Source organism: Coturnix japonica, unplaced genomic scaffold (assembly GCF_054131305.1).
Source record: "Coturnix japonica strain WE unplaced genomic scaffold, WE-NBRP24 Scf054, whole genome shotgun sequence".
Lineage (NCBI taxonomy): Eukaryota > Metazoa > Chordata > Aves > Galliformes > Phasianidae > Coturnix > Coturnix japonica.
Genome location: NW_028188957.1, coordinates 231034 through 249336, shown reverse-complemented (window position 1 = coordinate 249336; position 18303 = coordinate 231034). Strand labels below are relative to the sequence as shown.

General features: G+C 52.4%; 1 protein-coding gene across 1 annotated transcript in view; it reads left to right on the top strand.

Moving 5' to 3' along the window:
- The window catches only part of TONSL (tonsoku like, DNA repair protein), a 96319-nt gene that overhangs the window by 15607 nt on the left and 62409 nt on the right, over positions 1-18303 (top strand). The window contains exons 6-10 of the mRNA XM_085533104.1: positions 1469-1603; positions 3943-4057; positions 6242-6993; positions 7995-8147; positions 16336-16458. Of these exons, the coding sequence (XP_085389230.1) occupies positions 1469-1603; positions 3943-4057; positions 6242-6993; positions 7995-8147; positions 16336-16458 (1278 nt within the window). The remainder of the gene's footprint in view (positions 1-1468; positions 1604-3942; positions 4058-6241; positions 6994-7994; positions 8148-16335; positions 16459-18303) is intronic.

Below are 18303 nucleotides of genomic sequence, written 5' to 3'. Positions count from 1 at the left end.
GTGGGGGGATATGGGGTCTCCATTGGGTTCCATTGGGCTCCATTGGGCTCCATTGGGCTCCATTGGGCTCCATTGGGTTCCATTGGGCTCCATTGGGTCCATTGGGCTCCATTGGGTTCCATTGGGTTCCATTGGGTGCTATGGGGCTCCATTGGGTTCTATGGGGCTCCATTGGGTGCTATGGGGCTCCATTGGGTGCTATGGGGCTCCATTGGGTTCTATGGGGCTCCATTGGGTTCCATTGGGCTCCATTGGGTTCCATTGGGCTCCATTGGGTTCTATTGGGCTCCATTGGGCTCCATTGGGCTCCATTGGGTTCTATTGGGCTCCATTCGGTTCCATTGGGCTCCATTGGGTTCTATGGGGCTCCATTGGGTTCCATTGGGCTCCATTGGGCTCCATTGGGTACTATGCGGCTCCATTGGGTGCTATGGGGCTCCATTGGGTTCCATTGGGCTCCATTGGGTGCTATGGGGCTCCATTGGGTTCTATGGGGCTCCATTGGGTTCTATGGGGCTCCATTGGGTGCTATGGGGCTCCATTGGGTTCCATTGGGTTCTATGGGGTTCCATTGGGTTCTATGGGGCTCCATTGGGCTCCATTGGGTTCTATGGGGCTCCATTGGGTTCTATGGGGCTCCATTGGGTGCTATGGGGCTCCATTGGGTTCCATTGGGTTCTATGGGGTTCCATTGGGTTCTATGGGGCTCCATTGGGCTCCATTGGGTTCTATGGGGCTCCATTGGGTTCTATGGGGCTCCATTGGGCTCCATTGGGTTCTATGGGGCTCCATTGGGTTCTATGGGGCTCCATTGGGTTCTATGGGGGGCTATGGGGTGCTATGCGGCTCCATTGGGTTCTATGGGGCTCCATTGGGCTCCATTGGGTTCCATTGGGCTCCATTGGGCTCCATTGGGTTCCATTGGGTTCCATTGGGTTCTATTGGGCTCCATTGGGCTCAATTGGGCTCCATTGCGTTCCATTGGGTTCCATTGGGCTCCATTGGGTTCCATTGGGTTCTATGGGGCTCCATTGGGTGCTATGGGGCTCCATTGGGTTCCATTGGGCTCCATTGGGTTCCATTGGGCTCCATTGGGCTCCATTGGGTTCCATTGGGCTCTATGGGGCTCCATTGGGTTCTATGGGGCTCCATTGGGCTCCATTGGGCTCCATTGGGCTCCGTTGGGTGCTATGGGGTTCCATTGGGCTCCATTGGGTTCCATTGGGCTCCATTGGGTTCCATTGGGCTCCATTAGGCTCCATTGGGTTCCATTGGGTGCTATGGGGTTCCATTGGGCTCCATTGGGTTCCATTGGGTTCCATTGGGTGCTATGGGGCTCCATTGGGCTCCATTGGGTGCTATGGAGTGCTATGGGGCTCTATGGGGTGCTATGGGGCTCCATTGGGTGCTATGGGGTTCCATTGGGTTCTGTGGGGTGCTATGGGGTGCTAGGGGGCTCCATTGGGTGCTATGGGGCTCTATGGGGTGCTATGGGGCTCTATGGGGTGCTATGGGGTGCTGTTGGGATAAGGCCAAGGAGGCCATAAAGGGACACGGGGATATAGGGGACATGGAGAGCGACTGCCTCAGCAGTGCTGCCCAGGTGAGGGCACCCATGGGTGCTGTGGGGGGATATGGGGTCTCCATTGGGCTCCATTGGGTTCCATTGGGCTCCATTGGGCTCCATTGGGCTCCATTGGGTTCCATTGGGTTCCATTGGGTGCTATGGGGCTCCATTGGGTTCTATGGGGCTCCATTGGGTGCTATGGGGCTCCATTGGGTTCTATGGGGCTCCATTGGGTGCTATGGGGCTCCATTGGGTTCCATTGGGCTCCATTGGGTTCCATTGGGCTCCATTGGGTTCTATTGGGCTCCATTGGGCTCCATTGGGCTCCATTGGGTTCTATTGGGCTCCATTGGGTTCCATTGGGCTCCATTGGGTTCCATTGGGCTCCATTGGGCTCCATTGGGTTCCATTGGGTTCCATTGGGTGCTATGGGGCTCCATTGGGTTCTATGGGGCTCCATTGGGTGCTATGGGGCTCCATTGGGTGCTATGGGGCTCCATTGGGTTCCATTGGGCTCCATTGGGCTCCATTGGGTTCTATGGGGCTCCATTGGGCTCCATTGGGCTCCATTGGGCTCCATTGGGCTCCATTGGGTTCTATTGGGCTCCATTGGGCTCCATTGGGTTCCATTGGGCTCCATTGGGTTCTATGGGGCTCCATTGGGTTCCATGGGGCTCCATTGGGCTCCATTGGGTTCCATTGGGTTCCATTGGGCTCCATTGGGTTCTATGCGGCTCCATTGGGTGCTATGGGGCTCCATTGGGTTCCATTGGGCTCCATTGGGTGCTATGGGGCTCCATTGGGTTCTATGGGGCTCCATTGGGTGCTATGGGGCTCCATTGGGTTCCATTGGGTTCTATGGGGTTCCATTGGGTTCTATGGGGCTCCATTGGGCTCCATTGGGTTCTATGGGGCTCCATTGGGTTCTATGGGGCTCCATTGGGCTCCATTGGGTTCTATGGGGCTCCATTGGGTTCTATGGGGGGCTATGGGGTGCTATGCGGCTCCATTGGGTTCTATGGGGCTCCATTGGGCTCCATTGGGTTCCATTGGGCTCCATTGGGCTCCATTGGGTTCCATTGGGTTCTATTGGGTTCCATTGGGTTCCATTGGGCTCCATTGGGCTCAATTGGGCTCCATTGCGTTCCATTGGGTTCCATTGGGCTCCATTGGGTTCCATTGGGTTCCATTGGGTTCTATGGGGCTCCATTGGGTGCTATGGGGCTCCATTGGGTTCCATTGGGCTCCATTGGGTTCCATTGGGCTCCATTGGGCTCCATTGGGTTCTATGGGGCTCCATTGGGCTCCATTGGGCTCCATTGGGTTCTATGGGGCTCCATTGGGTTCCATTGGGCTCCATTGGGTGCTATGGGGCTCCATTGGGTGCTATGGGGCTCTATGGGGTGCTATGGGGCTCTATGGGGTGCTATAGGGCTCCATTGGGTGCTTTGGGGTTCTATGGGGTGCTATGGGGCTCCATTGGGTGCTATGGGACGCTATAGGGTTCTATGGGGTGCTGTGGGGCTCTATTGGGTGCTATGGGGCTCTGTGGGGTGCTATGGGGCTCCATTGGGTGCTATAATCCCCTTATAATCCCATATAACCCCATATAACCCCATATATCCCATATAACCCCATATAACCCCATATGACCCCATATAACCCCATATCCCCCCATATAACCCCATATCCCCCCATATAACCCCATATAATCCCATATAACCCCATATAACCCCATATAATCCCATATAACCCCATATAACCCCATATATCCCATATAACCCCATATAACCCCATATAACCCCATATAACCCCATATAACCCCATATCCCCCCATATAACCCCATATAACCCCATATAACCCCATATAACCCCATATAACCCCATATATCCCATATAACCCCATATAACCCCATATAACCCCATATAACCCCATATAACCCCATATCCCCCCATATAACCCCATATAACCCCATATAACCCCATATGACCCCATATGACCCCATATCCCCCCATATAACCCCATATCCCCCCATATAACCCCATATAACCCCATATAACCCCATATATCCCATATAACCCCATATGACCCCATATAACCCCATATAACCCCATATAACCCCATATACCCCCATATAACCCCATATAACCCCATATAACCCATATAACCCCATATAATCCCATATAACCCCATATAACCCCATATATCCCATATAACCCCATATAACCCCATATAACCCCATATAACCCCATATCCCCCCATATAACCCCATATAACCCCATATCCCCCCATATAACCCCATATAACCCCATATAACCCCGTATGCCCCCATATAACCCCTTATAACCCCATATCCCCCTATATTCCCCTATAGGTCCACCTGACCCTTGGTGACTATAGGGCCGCCAAACGTTCCTATAGGGCAGCCTATAGGTTGGGATCCAGCGACCCCAAACAGCGACGGCTGCTGAGATCCAACCTGCGCTATGGTGAGTCTATGGGGTTATAGGGGCCCTATAGGGAATTATGGGCCCCTATATGGGATTATATGTGATTATGGGGCCCTATAGGGGATTATATGGGATTATATGGGATTATGTGGCCCTATAGGGGATTATTTGGCCCTATAGGGGATTACGGGGCCCTATAAGGGATTAGGGGGCTCTATATTTTATTATGGGGCCCTGTATGGGATTATGAGGCCTTATATGGGATTATGGGGGTTTATATGGGATTATGGGGCTTTATACGGTATTATGGGGGTTTATATGGAATTATGGGGCCCTATATAGGATTGTGGGGTTTTATACGGGATTGGGGGGGTTTAGGAGGGTTTATAAGGGATTATGGGGTCCTTTATGGGATTGGGGGGATTATATGGGAATAGGTGGCCCTATAGGGGATTATATGGGATTATATGGGATTATGGGTCCTATATGGGATTAGGGGGGATTATATGGGATTATATAGGAGTATATGGGATTATGGGGTTTTATATGGGATTAGGGGGGATTATATAGGATTATGGGGCCCTATAGGAGATTATATGGGATTATATGGGATTATAGGCGGTTATGTGGGATTATGGGGTTTTATATGGGATTATTGGGCCCTATAGGTGATTATATGGGATTATATGGGATTAGGTGGCCCTATAGAGGATTATATGGGATTATGGGGCTCTATATGGGATTATGTGGGATTAGGTGGCCATATAGGGCATTATTTGGGATTATGGGGCCCTATAGGGGATTCTATGGGATGATGTGGCCCTATATGGGATTATGGGGCCCTATATGGGATTATGTGGCCCTATATGGGAGGATGTGGCCCTATATGGGATGATGTGGCCCTATATGGGATGATGGGGCCCTATATGGGATGATGTGGCCCTATATGGTATTATGGGGCCCTATATGAAACTATGTGGCCCTATATGAAACTATGGGGCCCTATATGGGATGATGTGGCCCTATATGGGATTATGGGGTCCTATATGGGATTATGGGGCCCTATATGGGATGATGTGGCCCTATATGGGATTATGGGGTCCTATATGGGATGATGTGGCCCTATATGGGATGATGTGGCCCTATATGGGATGATGGGGCCCTATATGGGATGATGTGGCCCTATATGGTATTATGGGGCCCTATATGAAACTATGTGGCCCTATATGAAACTATGGGGCCCTATATGGGATGATGTGGCCCTATATGGGATTATGGGGTCCTATATGGGATTATGGGGCCCTATATGGGATGATGTGGCCCTATATGGGATTATGGGGCCCTATATGGGATTATGGGGCCCTATATGGGATGATGTGGCCCTATATGGGATGATGTGGCCCTATATGGGATTATGGGGCCCTATATGGTATTATGTGGCCCTATATGGGATGATGTGGCCCTATATGGGATGATGTGGCCCTATATGGGATTATGGGGCCCTATATGGGATGATGTGGCCCTATATGGGATTATGGGGCTCTATATGGGATTATGGGGCCCTATATGGGATGATGTGGCCCTATATGGGATGATGTGGCCCTATATGGGATTATGGGGCCCTATATGGGATTATGTGGCCCTATATGGGAGGATGTGGCCCTATATGGGATGATGTGGCCCTATATGGGATGATGTGGCCCTATATGGGATTATGGGGCCCTATATGGGATTATGGGGCTCTATATGGGATTATGGGGCCCTATATGGGATGATGTGGCCCTATATGGGATTATGGGGCCCTATATGGGATTATGTGGCCCTATATGGGATGATGTGGCCCTATATGGGATTATGTGGCCCTATATGGGAGGATGTGGCCCTATATGGGATGATGTGGCCCTATATGGGATTATGGGGCCTTATATGGGATTATGGGGCCCTATATGGGATTATGGGGCTCTATATGGGATTATGGGGCCTTATATGGGATTATGGGGCCTTATATGGGATTATGGGGCCCTATATGGGATGATGTGGCCCTATATGGGATGATGTGGCCCTATATGGGATGATGTGGCACTATATGGGATTATGGGGCCCTATATGGGATGATGTGGCCCTATATGGGATGATGTGGCCCTATATGGGATTATGGGGCCCTATATGGGATTATGGGGCTCTATATGGGATTATGGGGCCTTATATGGGATTCCGTGACAGCGACGGAGATGGTCCGGCTGCAGGCAGCGCTGGAGGCCGCGGGGGGGGGACAAGATGGCGGACAAGATGGCGGCCATGACGGTGGACAAGATGGCGGCCATGATGGAAGTGACGGCGGCCATGATGGCAGTCAAGATGGCGGCAAAGATGGCGGACATGATGGCGGCCATGTTGAAGGTGACGTCGGCCATGATGGTGGCCATATTAGACGTGATGGCAGCCATGATGGCAGCCATGTTGGAATTGACGTCGGCCATGATGGCGGCCATGTTGGAGGTGACGGCAGCCATGTTGGCGGCCATGATGGCAGCCATGTTGGACGTGACGTCGGCCATGATGGCGGCCATGATAGGAGCCATGACGGCGGCCATGTTGGACGTGACGTCGGCCATGTTGGCGGCCATGCTGAAGGCCACGCTGGCAGCCATGTTGGAGGTGACGTCAGCCATGATGGCGGCCATGTTGGAGGTGATGGCAGCCATGATGGCGGCTATGATAGGAGCCATGATGGCGGCCATGTTGGAGGTGACGTCGGCCATGTTGGCGGCCATGTTGGACGTGACGGCGGCCATATTGGACGTGATGTCGGCCATGATGGCGGCCATGTTGGAGGTGATGGCGACCATGACGGCGGCCATGATGGCGGCCATGTTGTTGACCCGTTGCTGGCGATGTCGCTGTGTGAGCAGCTGGGGGATCTTTGTGCCAAACATGGCGACTACAACCGCGCCCTGACGTACTACCAGCAACAGGTGGGGATCTATGGGGCGCTATGGGGATCTATGGGGATCTATGGGGCGCTATGGGGCTGAATGGGGCGCTATGGGACACTGTGGGGCTCAGTGGGGATCTATGGGGCGCTATGGGGATCCATGGGGATGTATGGGGCGCTATGAGGATCTGTGGGGGTCTATGGGGATCTATGGGGCGCTATGGGGGCAGTGGGGATCTATGGGGCACTATGGGGCTGAATGGGGATCTATGGGGCGCTATGAGGATCTGTGGGGGTCTATGGGGATCTATGGGGCGCTATGGGGGCAGTGGGGATCTATGGGGCGCTATGGGGATCCATGGGGATGTATGGGGCGCTATGAGGATCTGTGGGGGTCTGTGGGGATCTATGGGGCGCTATGGGGGCAGTGGGGATCTATGGGGCACTATGGGGCTGAATGGGGATCTATGGGGCACTATGGCGATCTATGAGGATCTATGGGGATCTGTGGGGATCTATGGGGTGCTATGGGAATCTGTGGGGTGCTATGGGGATCTATGGGGCGTTAGGGGGATCTATGAGGATCTATGGGGATCCATGGGGATCTATGGGGTGCAATGGGGATCTATGGGGATCTGTGGGGATTCTATGGGGCTCAATGGGGCGCTATGGGGCTCTATGGGGATCTGTGGGGCAGTATGGGGGCTATGGGGCTCAATGGGACTCAATGGATCCCAATGGGACTCAATAGGACTCAATGGGGCACAGTGGGACTCAATGGGACTCAATAGAGTCCAATAGACTCAATGGGACCCAATGTTTCCCAATGGGGAACCGTGTAGCCCAATCAGATCGCCTCTTCGGCGTCACATGACCCCGCATCTCCCCTCCGATTGGTTCCCAGCTCCGCCATGCGGAAGCGCTCTCACTTCCGGGTCGCGCCGTGGCCGCCATTCACTTCTCATTGAGTCCTATTAGGCCCAATCAGATCGTCTCCTCGGCGTCACGTGACTCCGTATCTCTCTTCTGATTGGTTCCCAGCTCCGCTACGCGGAAGCGCTTTCACTTCCTGGTCGGGCCGTGGCCGCCATCCACGTGTCGTTGGGCGCCACCTGCTGCGACCTGCGGCGTCACGCATGCGCGGTGCGGCACTTCCGGTCCGCGCTGAGACTGCAGGAAGGGGAAGCCAAGGAGGTGAGTGAGAGAGCGCCCACAACTCTATGGTACTTGGTCCTCCAACCCCCCCCCCCCCCCCCCCCCAATTCAACTTTATGGTACTTGGTCCTCCAGCCTTCCCCCCCCCCCCCCATTCAACTCTATTGTATCTCGTTCTCTGTGGTCCTCCAACCCCCCCCCCCCCCCCCCAATTCTACTCTATGGTACTTGGTCCTCCAACCCCCCCCCCCCCCATTCTACTCTGTGGTACTTGGTCCTCCAACCCCCCCCCCCCCCCCCAATTCAACTTTATGGTACTTGGTCCTCCAGCCTTCCCCCCCCCCATTCAACTCTATTGTATCTCGTTCTCTGTGGTCCTCCAACCCCCCCCCCCCCCCCAATTCTACTCTATGGTACTTGGTCCTCCAACCCCCCCCCCCATTCTACTCTATGGTACTTGGTCCTCCAACCCCCCCCCCCCCCCAATTCAACTTTATGGTACTTGGTCCTCCAGCCTTCCCCCCCCCCCCCCATTCAACTCTATTGTATCTCGTTCTCTGTGGTCCTCCAACCCCCACCCCCCTCCCAATTCTACTCTATGGTACTTGGTCCTCCAACCCCCCCCCCCCCCCATTCTACTCTACGGTACTTGGTCCTCCAACCCCCCCCCCCCCATTCTACTCTATGGTACTTGGTCCTCCAGCCGCCCCCCCCATTCTACTCTATGGTAGCTTGGTTTCTGTGGTCCTCCAACCACCCCCCCCCCCATTGAACTCTATGGTACTTGGTCCTCCAACCTCCCCCCCGCCCCCCTCCATTCAACTCTATGGTTTTTGGTCCTCCAGCCGCCCCCCCCCGCCCCATTCAACTCTATGGTAGCTCGGTCTCTATGGTCCTCCACCCCCCCCCTCCCCCCCCCTATTCAACTCTATGGTATTTTCATCTCTATGGTCCTTGGTCCTCCAAGCCCCCCCCCCCCATTCAACTCTATGGTAGCTGTGACTCTGTGGTAGCTCCAATGGGGGCTCAATGGGACTCAATGGGACTCAGTGAGGCTCAATGAGACTCAATGTATCTCAATGGGACTCAATGTATCTCAATGGGACTCAATGGATCTCAATGGGACTCAATGGGACTCAGTGGGACTCAGTGGGACTCAATGGGACCCAATGGAGCTCAATGGAGCTCAATGGGACTCAATGGGACTCAATGGGGCTCAATGGGACTCAATGGGACTCAATGGGGCTCAATGGGACTCAATGGGACTCAATGGGGCTCAATGGGACTCAATGGGACTCAATGGGGCTCAATGGGACTCAATGGGGCTCAATGGGACTCAGTGGGGCTCAATGGGACTCAATGGGACTCAATGGAGCTCAATGGGACTCAATGGGACTCAATGGGGCTCAATGGGGCTCAATGGAGCTCAATGGAACTCAATGGGGCTCAATGGGACTCAATGGGACTCAATGGGACTCAACGGAACTCAATGGAACTCAATGGGACTCAATGGGACTCAATGGGGCTCAGTGGGGCTCAATGGGACTCAATGGGACTCAATGGAATTCAATGGGGCTCAATGGGGCTCAATTGTACTCAGTGGGGCTCAATGGGGCTCAATGGGACTCAATGGGTCTCAATGGGACTCAATGGGACTCAATGGGACTCAATGGAATTCAATGGGGCTCAATGGGACTCAATAGTACTCAGTGGGGCTCAATGGGGCTCAATGGGACTCAATGGGTCTCAATGGAGCTCAATGGAACTCAATGGGGCTCAATGGAACTCAATAGAGCTCAGTGGTGCTTAATGGGGTCCAAGTGGGGGCTATGGGGGTCAATGGGGCTCAATGGGACTCAATGGGACTCAATGGAGCTCAATGGGTCTCAATGGATTTCAATGGGTCTCAATGGAACTCAATGGGACTCAATGGGGCTCAATGGAACTCAATGGGGCTCAATGGGACTCAATGGGGCTCAATGGAATTCAGTGGGACTCAGTGGGACTCAATGGGACTCAGTGGATCCCAATGGGACTCAATGGAGCTCAGTGGTGCTCAGTGGGGTCTAAGTGGGGGCTATGGGGGTCAATGGGGCTCAGTGGTGCTCAATGGGACTCAATGGGGCTCAATGGGGCTCAATGGATCCCAATGGGACTCAATGGGACTCAATGGGACTCAATGGGTCTCAATGGGACTCAGTGGGGCTCAATGGGACTCAATGGGACTCAATGGGTCTCAATGGGACTCAGTGGGGCTCAATGGGACTCAATGGGACTCAATGGAGCTCAATGGGACTCAGTGGGATTCAGTGGGGCTCAGTGGGGCTCAGTTGGGGCTATGGAGCTCAGTGGGGCTCAATGGGACTCAATGGGATTCAATGGGACTCAATGGGGCTCAATGGGACTCAATGGGACTCAATGGGACTCAATGTATCTCAATGGGACTCAATGGAGCTCAATGGGACTCAATGGGACTCAATGGGACTCAATGGAGCTCAATGGGGCTCAATGAGACCCAATGGGACTCAATGGAACTCAATGGGACTCAATGGAGCTCAGTGGGGCTCAATGGGACTCAGTGGGGCTCAGTGGGACTCAATGAGACTCAATGGAACTCAATGGAACTCAGTGGGGCTCAATGGGGTCTAAGTGGAGGCTATGGGGCTCAATGGGGCTCAATGAGCTCAATAGTACCTCCAACTCTATGGTGTCTCCAACTCTATGGTGTCCCCAACTCTATGGTGTCCCCCAACTCTATAATGTCCCCAACTCTATGGTGTCCCCAACTCTATGGTGTCCCCAACTCTATGGTGTCCCCAACTCTATGGTGTCCCCAACTCTATGGTGTCCCCCAACTCTATGGTGTCCCCAACTCTATGGTGTCCCCAACTCTATGGTGCCCCCAACTCTATGGTGTCCCCGCAGGCCGCAGACACGTGGTTCTCCCTGGCTCTGTCCCTATTGGACCCCATATAACCCCATAAGACCCCATAGACCCCATATAACCCCATAGAACCCCATTGTTCCCTATGAGTTCCCATACAACCCCATAGACTCCATATCCCCCCATATCCCCCTATATTCCCCCATATAACCCCATATAATCCCATATAACCCCATTGCTCCCTATGGGGTCCCACTGATCCCCACTGTTCCCTATAGGTTCCCATATAACCCCATTGTTCCCTATGGGTCCCATTGCTCCCTATGGGTCCCATTGATCCCCATTGCTCCCTATGGGCTCCCATTGATCCCCATTGTTCCCTATGGGTCCCATTGATCCCCATTGATCCCTATGGTTCCCATTGTTCCCTATGGGCTCCCATTGATCCCCATTGATCCCTATGGTTCCCATTGATCCCTATGGCTCCCATTGATCCCTATGGTTCCCATTGTTCCCTATGGTTCCCATTGTTCCCTATGGGTTCCCATATAACCCCATTGCTCCCTATGGTCAGTCTGCAGACACGAGGTTCTCCCTTGCTCTGTCCCTATTGGACCCCATAGAACCCCATAGAACCCCATAGAACCCCCTATAATCCCATAGATCCCATATAACCCATATCCCCCTATATAACCCCATATCGCTCCATATAACTCCGTATAACCTCATATTACCTCATATAACCCCATATAACCACCATAGAACCGCATAGATCCCATGTAACCCCATATAACCCCATATAACCCCATATATCCCATATAACCCCCTATAACCCCATATAACCCCATATAACCCCATATAACCCCATATAACCCCATATAACCCCATATAACCCCATATAATCCCATTTAACCCCCTATAACCCCATATAAGCCCATATAACCCCATAGATCCTATATAACCCCTTAGATCCCATATAACCCCATATAACCCCATATAACCCCATTGATCCCATATAACCCCATATCCCCACGTATAACCCCATAGAACCCCATAGAACCCCATTGATTCCTATGGTTCCCATTGATTCCTATGGGGAAGGCGGCGTCCCTTTGTTCCCTATGGGATCTCATTGACTCCATTGATTCCTATGGGTCCCATTGTTCCCTATGGTTCCCATTGATCCCTATGGTTCCCATTGATCCCTATGGATCCCATTGATCCCTATGGTTCCCATTGATCCCCATTGTTCCCTATGGGTTCCCATATAACCCCATTGCTCTCTATGTGTCAGGCCGCAGACATGTGGTTTGCCCTGGCTCTGTCCCTATTGGATGCCGGCGATTGGTCCCATATAACCCCATAGATCCCATTTAATCCCATTGAAACCCATTGATCCCTATGGGGTCTCATATAACCCCATATTCCCCCATATAACCCCCTATAACCCCATAAGACCCCATAGACCCCATATAACCCCATATAACCCCTTATCCCCCCCATATAACCCCATAGATCCCATATAACCCTATATAGCCCCATTGTTCCCTATGGGTTCCCATATAACCCCATTTAACTCCATATCCCCCCATATGGGGTCCCATATCCCCACATTGACCCCATAAAACCCCATAGATCCCCCCATAGCTCCCTATGTGGTCCCATATAACCCCATGTATCCCGTATAATCCCATATCCTCCCATATAACCCCATAGATCCTATATAACCCCATATAACCCCATATCCACCCATAGAACCCCATAGAACCCCATAGAATCCCGCATCCCCCCATTGATCCCTATGGGTCCCATTGATCCCTATGGGCTCCCATTGATCCCCATTGATCCCTATGGGTCCCATTGATCCCCATTATTCCCTATGGGATCTCATTGACGCCATTGTTCCCTATGTGTCAGTCTGCAGACACGTGGTTGGCTCTGGCTCTGTCCCTGTTGGATGCCATATAACCCCATAGAACCCCATATAACCCCATAGAACCCCATATAACCCCATAGAACCCCATAGAACCCCATAGAACCCCATAGAACCCCATATAACCCCATAGAACCCCATATAACCTCATAGAACCCCATAGAACCCCATAGAACCCCATACAACCCCATATAACCCCATATAACCCCATATCCCCCCATGTAACCCCATATAATCTCATATAACCCCATATCCCCCCATATAACCCCATATACCCCATATAACCCCATGTAACCCCATATAACCCCATATAACCCCATATCCCCCCATATAACCCCATATAATCTCATATAACCCCATATCCCCCCATATAACCCCATATCACCCAATATCACCCCACATCCCCCCATTGATTCCTATGGGGTCCTATATCCTGCCATTGATCCCTACGGTTCCCATTGTTCCCTATGGGTCCCATTGATCCCCATTGTTCCCTATGGGATCTCATTGACTCCATTGTTCCCTATGGTTCCCATTGATCCCTATGTGTCCCATTGTTCCCTATGGGTCCCATTGATCCCTATGGGTCCCATTGATCCCCATTGATCCCTATGGGTCCCATTGATCCCCATTATTCCCTATGGGATCTCATTGACGCCATTGTTCCCTATGTGTCAGTCTGCAGACACGTGGTTGGCTCTGTCCCTGTTGGATGCCATATAACCCCATAGAACCCCATAGAACCCCATAGAACCCCATATAACCCCATAGAACCCCATAGAACCCCATATAACCCCATAGAACCCCATATAACCTCATAGAACCCCATAGAACCCCATAGAACCCCACTGATCCCTATGGGGTCCCATATAACCCCATATAACCCCATATAACCCCATATAACCCCATATCCCCCCATGTAACCCCATATAATCTCATATAACCCCATATCCCCCCATATAACCCCATATAACCCCATATAACCCCATGTAACCCCATATAACCCCATATAACCCATATAACCCCATATACCCCATATAACCCCATATAACCCCATATAACCCATATAACCCCATATCACCCAATATCACCCCACATCCCCCCATTGATTCCTATGGGGTCCTATATCCTGCCATTGATCCCTACGGTTCCCATTGTTCCCTATGGGTCCCATTGATCCCCATTGTTCCCTATGGGATCTCATTGACTCCATTGTTCCCTATGGTTCCCATTGATCCCTATGTGTCCCATTGTTCCCTATGGGTCCCATTGATCCCTATGGGTCCCATTGATCCCCATTGTTCCCTATGGGCTCCCATTGATCCCCATTGATCCCTATGGGTCCCATTGATCCCTATGGTTCCCATTGATCCCTATGTGTCCCATTGTTCCCTATGGGTCCCATTGATCCCTATGGGTCCCATTGGTCCCCATTGTTCCCTATGGGCTCCCATTGATCCCCATTGATCCCTATGGGTCCCATTGATCCCTATGGTTCCCATTGATCCCTATGTGTCCCATTGATCCCTATGGGTCCCATTGATCCCTATGGGTCCCATTGATCCCCATTGTTCCCTATGGGCTCCCATTGATCCCCATTGATCCCTATGGGTCCCATTGATCCCTATGGGTCCCATTGATCCCCATTGTTCCCTATGGGCTCCCATTGATCCCCATTGATCCCTATGGGTCCCATTGATCCCTATGGTTCCCATTGATCCCTATGTGTCCCATTGATCCCTATGGGTCCCATTGATCCCTATGGGTCCCATTGATCCCTATGGTTCCCATTGATCCCTATGTGTCCCATTGATCCCTATGGGTCCCATTGATCCCTATGGGTCCCATTGATCCCCATTGTTCTCTATGGGCTCCCATTGATCCCCATTGATCCCTATGGGTCCCATTGATCCCTATGGGTCCCATTGATCCCCATTGTTCCCTATGGGCTCCCATTGATCCCCATTGATCCCTATGGGTCCCATTGATCCCTATGGGTCCCATTGATTCCCATTGTTCCCTATGGGTCCCATTGATCCCTATGGGTCCCATTGATCCCCATTGTTCCCTATGGGCTCCCATTGATCCCCATTGATCCCTATGGTTCCCATTGATCCCCATTGTTCCCTATGGGTCCCATTGATCCCTATGGCTCCCATTGATCCCCATTGATCCCTATGGGTCCCATTGATCCCTATGGTTCCCATTGATCCCTATGTGTCCCATTGTTCCCTATGGGTCCCATTGATCCCTATGGGTCCCATTGATCCCCATTGTTCCCTATGGGCTCCCATTGATCCCCATTGTTCCCTATGGGCTCCCATTGTTCCCTATGGTTCCCATTGATCCCTATGTGTCCCATTGTTCCCTATGGGTCCCATTGATCCCTATGTGTCCCATTGTTCCCTATGGGTCCCATTGATCCCTATGGGTCCCATTGTTCCCTATGGTTCCCATTGATCCCTATGTGTCCCATTGTTCCCTATGGGTCCCATTGATCCCTATGGGTCCCATTGTTCCCTATGGTTCCCATTGATCCCTATGTGTCCCATTGTTCCCTATGGGTCCCATTGATCCCTATGGGTCCCATTGTTCCCTATGGGTCCCATTGATCCCTATGGGTCCCATTGTTCCCTATGGTTCCCATTGATCCCTATGTGTCCCATTGTTCCCTATGGTTCCCATTGATCCCTATGTGTCCCATTGTTCCCTATGGGTCCCATTGATCCCTATGGGTCCCATTGTTCCCTATGGTTCCCATTGATCCCTATGTGTCCCATTGTTCCCTATGGGTCCCATTGATCCCTATGGGTCCCATTGTTCCCTATGGTTCCCATTGATCCCTATGTGTCCCATTGTTCCCTATGGGTCCCATTGATCCCTATGGGTCCCATTGTTCCCTATGGTTCCCATTGATCCCTATGTGTCCCATTGTTCCCTATGGGTCCCATTGATCCCTATGGGTCCCATTGTTCCCTATGGTTCCCATTGATCCCTATGTGTCCCATTGTTCCCTATGGGTCCCATTGATCCCTATGTGTCCCATTGATCCCTATGGGCTCCCATTGATCCCTATGTGTCCCATTGTTCCCTATGGGTCCCATTGATCCCTATGGGTCCCATTGGTCCCCATTGTTCCCTATGGGCTCCCATTGATCCCCATTGATCCCTATGGGTCCCATTGTTCCCTATGGGTCCCATTGTTCCCTATGGGTCCCATTGATCCCTATGGGTCCCATTGATCCCCATTGTTGCCTATGGGCTCCCATTGATCCCCATTGTTCCCTATGGGTCCCATTGATCCCTATGGTTCCCATTGATCCCTATGTGTCCCATTGTTCCCTATGGGTCCCATTGATCCCTATGGTTCCCATTGATCCCTATATCCCCCCATTGCTCCCTATGGTCAGGCCGCAGACACGTGGTTCTCTCTCGCTCTGTCCCTATTGGACGCCGGGGATCGCGCTGGGGCTGAAGCCGCGTTCAACAGCGCCGCCCAGTGGGCGGAAACGGCAGCGCAGCCACGGGTCAAGGTGGGAACTACAGGAGTATATGGGATATATGGGATTGTATGGGGTTATATGGGGTTATATGGGGTTATATGGGGTTATATGGGGTTATATGGGGGGTATATGGGGTTATATGGGGTTATATGGGGTTATATGGGGTTATATGGGGTTATATGGGGTTATATGGGATCTATGGGGTTATATGGGGTTATATGGGGTATATGGGGTTATATGGGGTTATATGGGGTTATATGGGATTGTATGGGGTTATATGGGGTTATATGGGGTTATATGGGGTTATATGGGGTTATATGGGGTTATATGGGGCTATATGGGGTTATATGGGATCTATGGGGTTATATGGGGTTATATGAGATTATATGGGATTGTATGGGGTTATATGGGGTCTTATGGGGTTTCATGGGATCTTATGGGGTTTTGTGGGGTCTTACGGGGTTTTGAGGGGTCTTGTGGGGTTTAAGGGGGGCTCTATGGGGTCTATGGGGGCCTATGGGGTGGGATATGGGGTCTATGGGGGTCTATAGGGTGGGATAGGGGGTCAGTGGGGATCTTTGGGCCCTATGGTGGTCTATGGGGGTCTATGGCTTTCTATGGGGTCTATGGGGTCTTAGGGGGTGGGGGGGGGGGTCTATGGGGTCTATGGGGGGCTATGGGGTTCTGTTGGGGTCCTATGGGATCATATGGGGTTTGGGGGGGCCTCTATGGTGTCTAATGGGGTTTAGGGGGGGGTTATGGGGTCCTATGGGGGTCTATAGGGGTCAATGGGGATCTTCGGGCCCTATGGGGGTCATCGGGGAGCCTATGAGGTCTATGGAGGCTATGGGGTCTGTGGGGGCTATGGGGTCTATGGGGGCTATGGGGTCTATAGGGTCTTATTGGGGTCTATGGGGTCTGTGGGGGCTATGGGGTCTATGGGGTCTTATTGGGGTCTATGGAGTCTATGGGGGCTATGGGGTCTATGGGGTCTTATTGGGGTCTATGGGGGCTATGGGGTCTATGGGGTCTGTGGGGGCTATGGGGTCTTATGGGGGGCTATGGGGTCTTATTGGGGTCTATGGGGGGCTATGGGGTCTATGGGGTCTTATTGGGGTCTATGGGGTCTATGGGGGGCTATGGGGTCTATGGGGTCTTATTGGGGTCTATGGGTTCTTATTGGGGTCTATGGGGGCTATGGGGTCTATGGGGTCTGTGGGGGCTATGGGGTCTTATGGGGGGCTATGGGGTTTTATTGGGGTCTATGGGGTCTATGGGGGGCTATGGGGTCTATGGGGTCTTATTGGGGTCTATGGGGTCTATGGGGGCTATGGGGTCTATGGGGGGCTATGGGGTCTATGGGGTCTTATTGGGGTCTATGGGTTCTTATTGGGGTCTATGGGGGCTATGGGGTCTATGGGGTCTGTGGGGTCTATGGGGTCTTATTGGGGTCTATGGGGTCTGTGGGGGCTATGGGGTCTATGGAGTCTATGGGGGCTATGGGGTCTATGGGGTCTATGGGGTCTTATTGGGGTCTATGGGGGCTATGGGGTCTATGGGGTCTGTGGGGGCTATGGGGTCTTATGGGGGGCTATGGGGTTTTATTGGGGTCTATGGGGTCTATGGGGGGCTATGGGGTCTATGGGGTCTTATTGGGGTCTATGGGGTCTATGGGGGCTATGGGGTCTATGGGGGGCTATGGGGTCTATGGGGTCTTATTGGGGTCTATGGGTTCTTATTGGGGTCTATGGGGGCTATGGGGTCTATGGGGTCTGTGGGGTCTATGGGGTCTTATTGGGGTCTATGGGGTCTGTGGGGGCTATGGGGTCTATGGAGTCTATGGGGGCTATGGGGTCTATGGGGTCTATGGGGTCT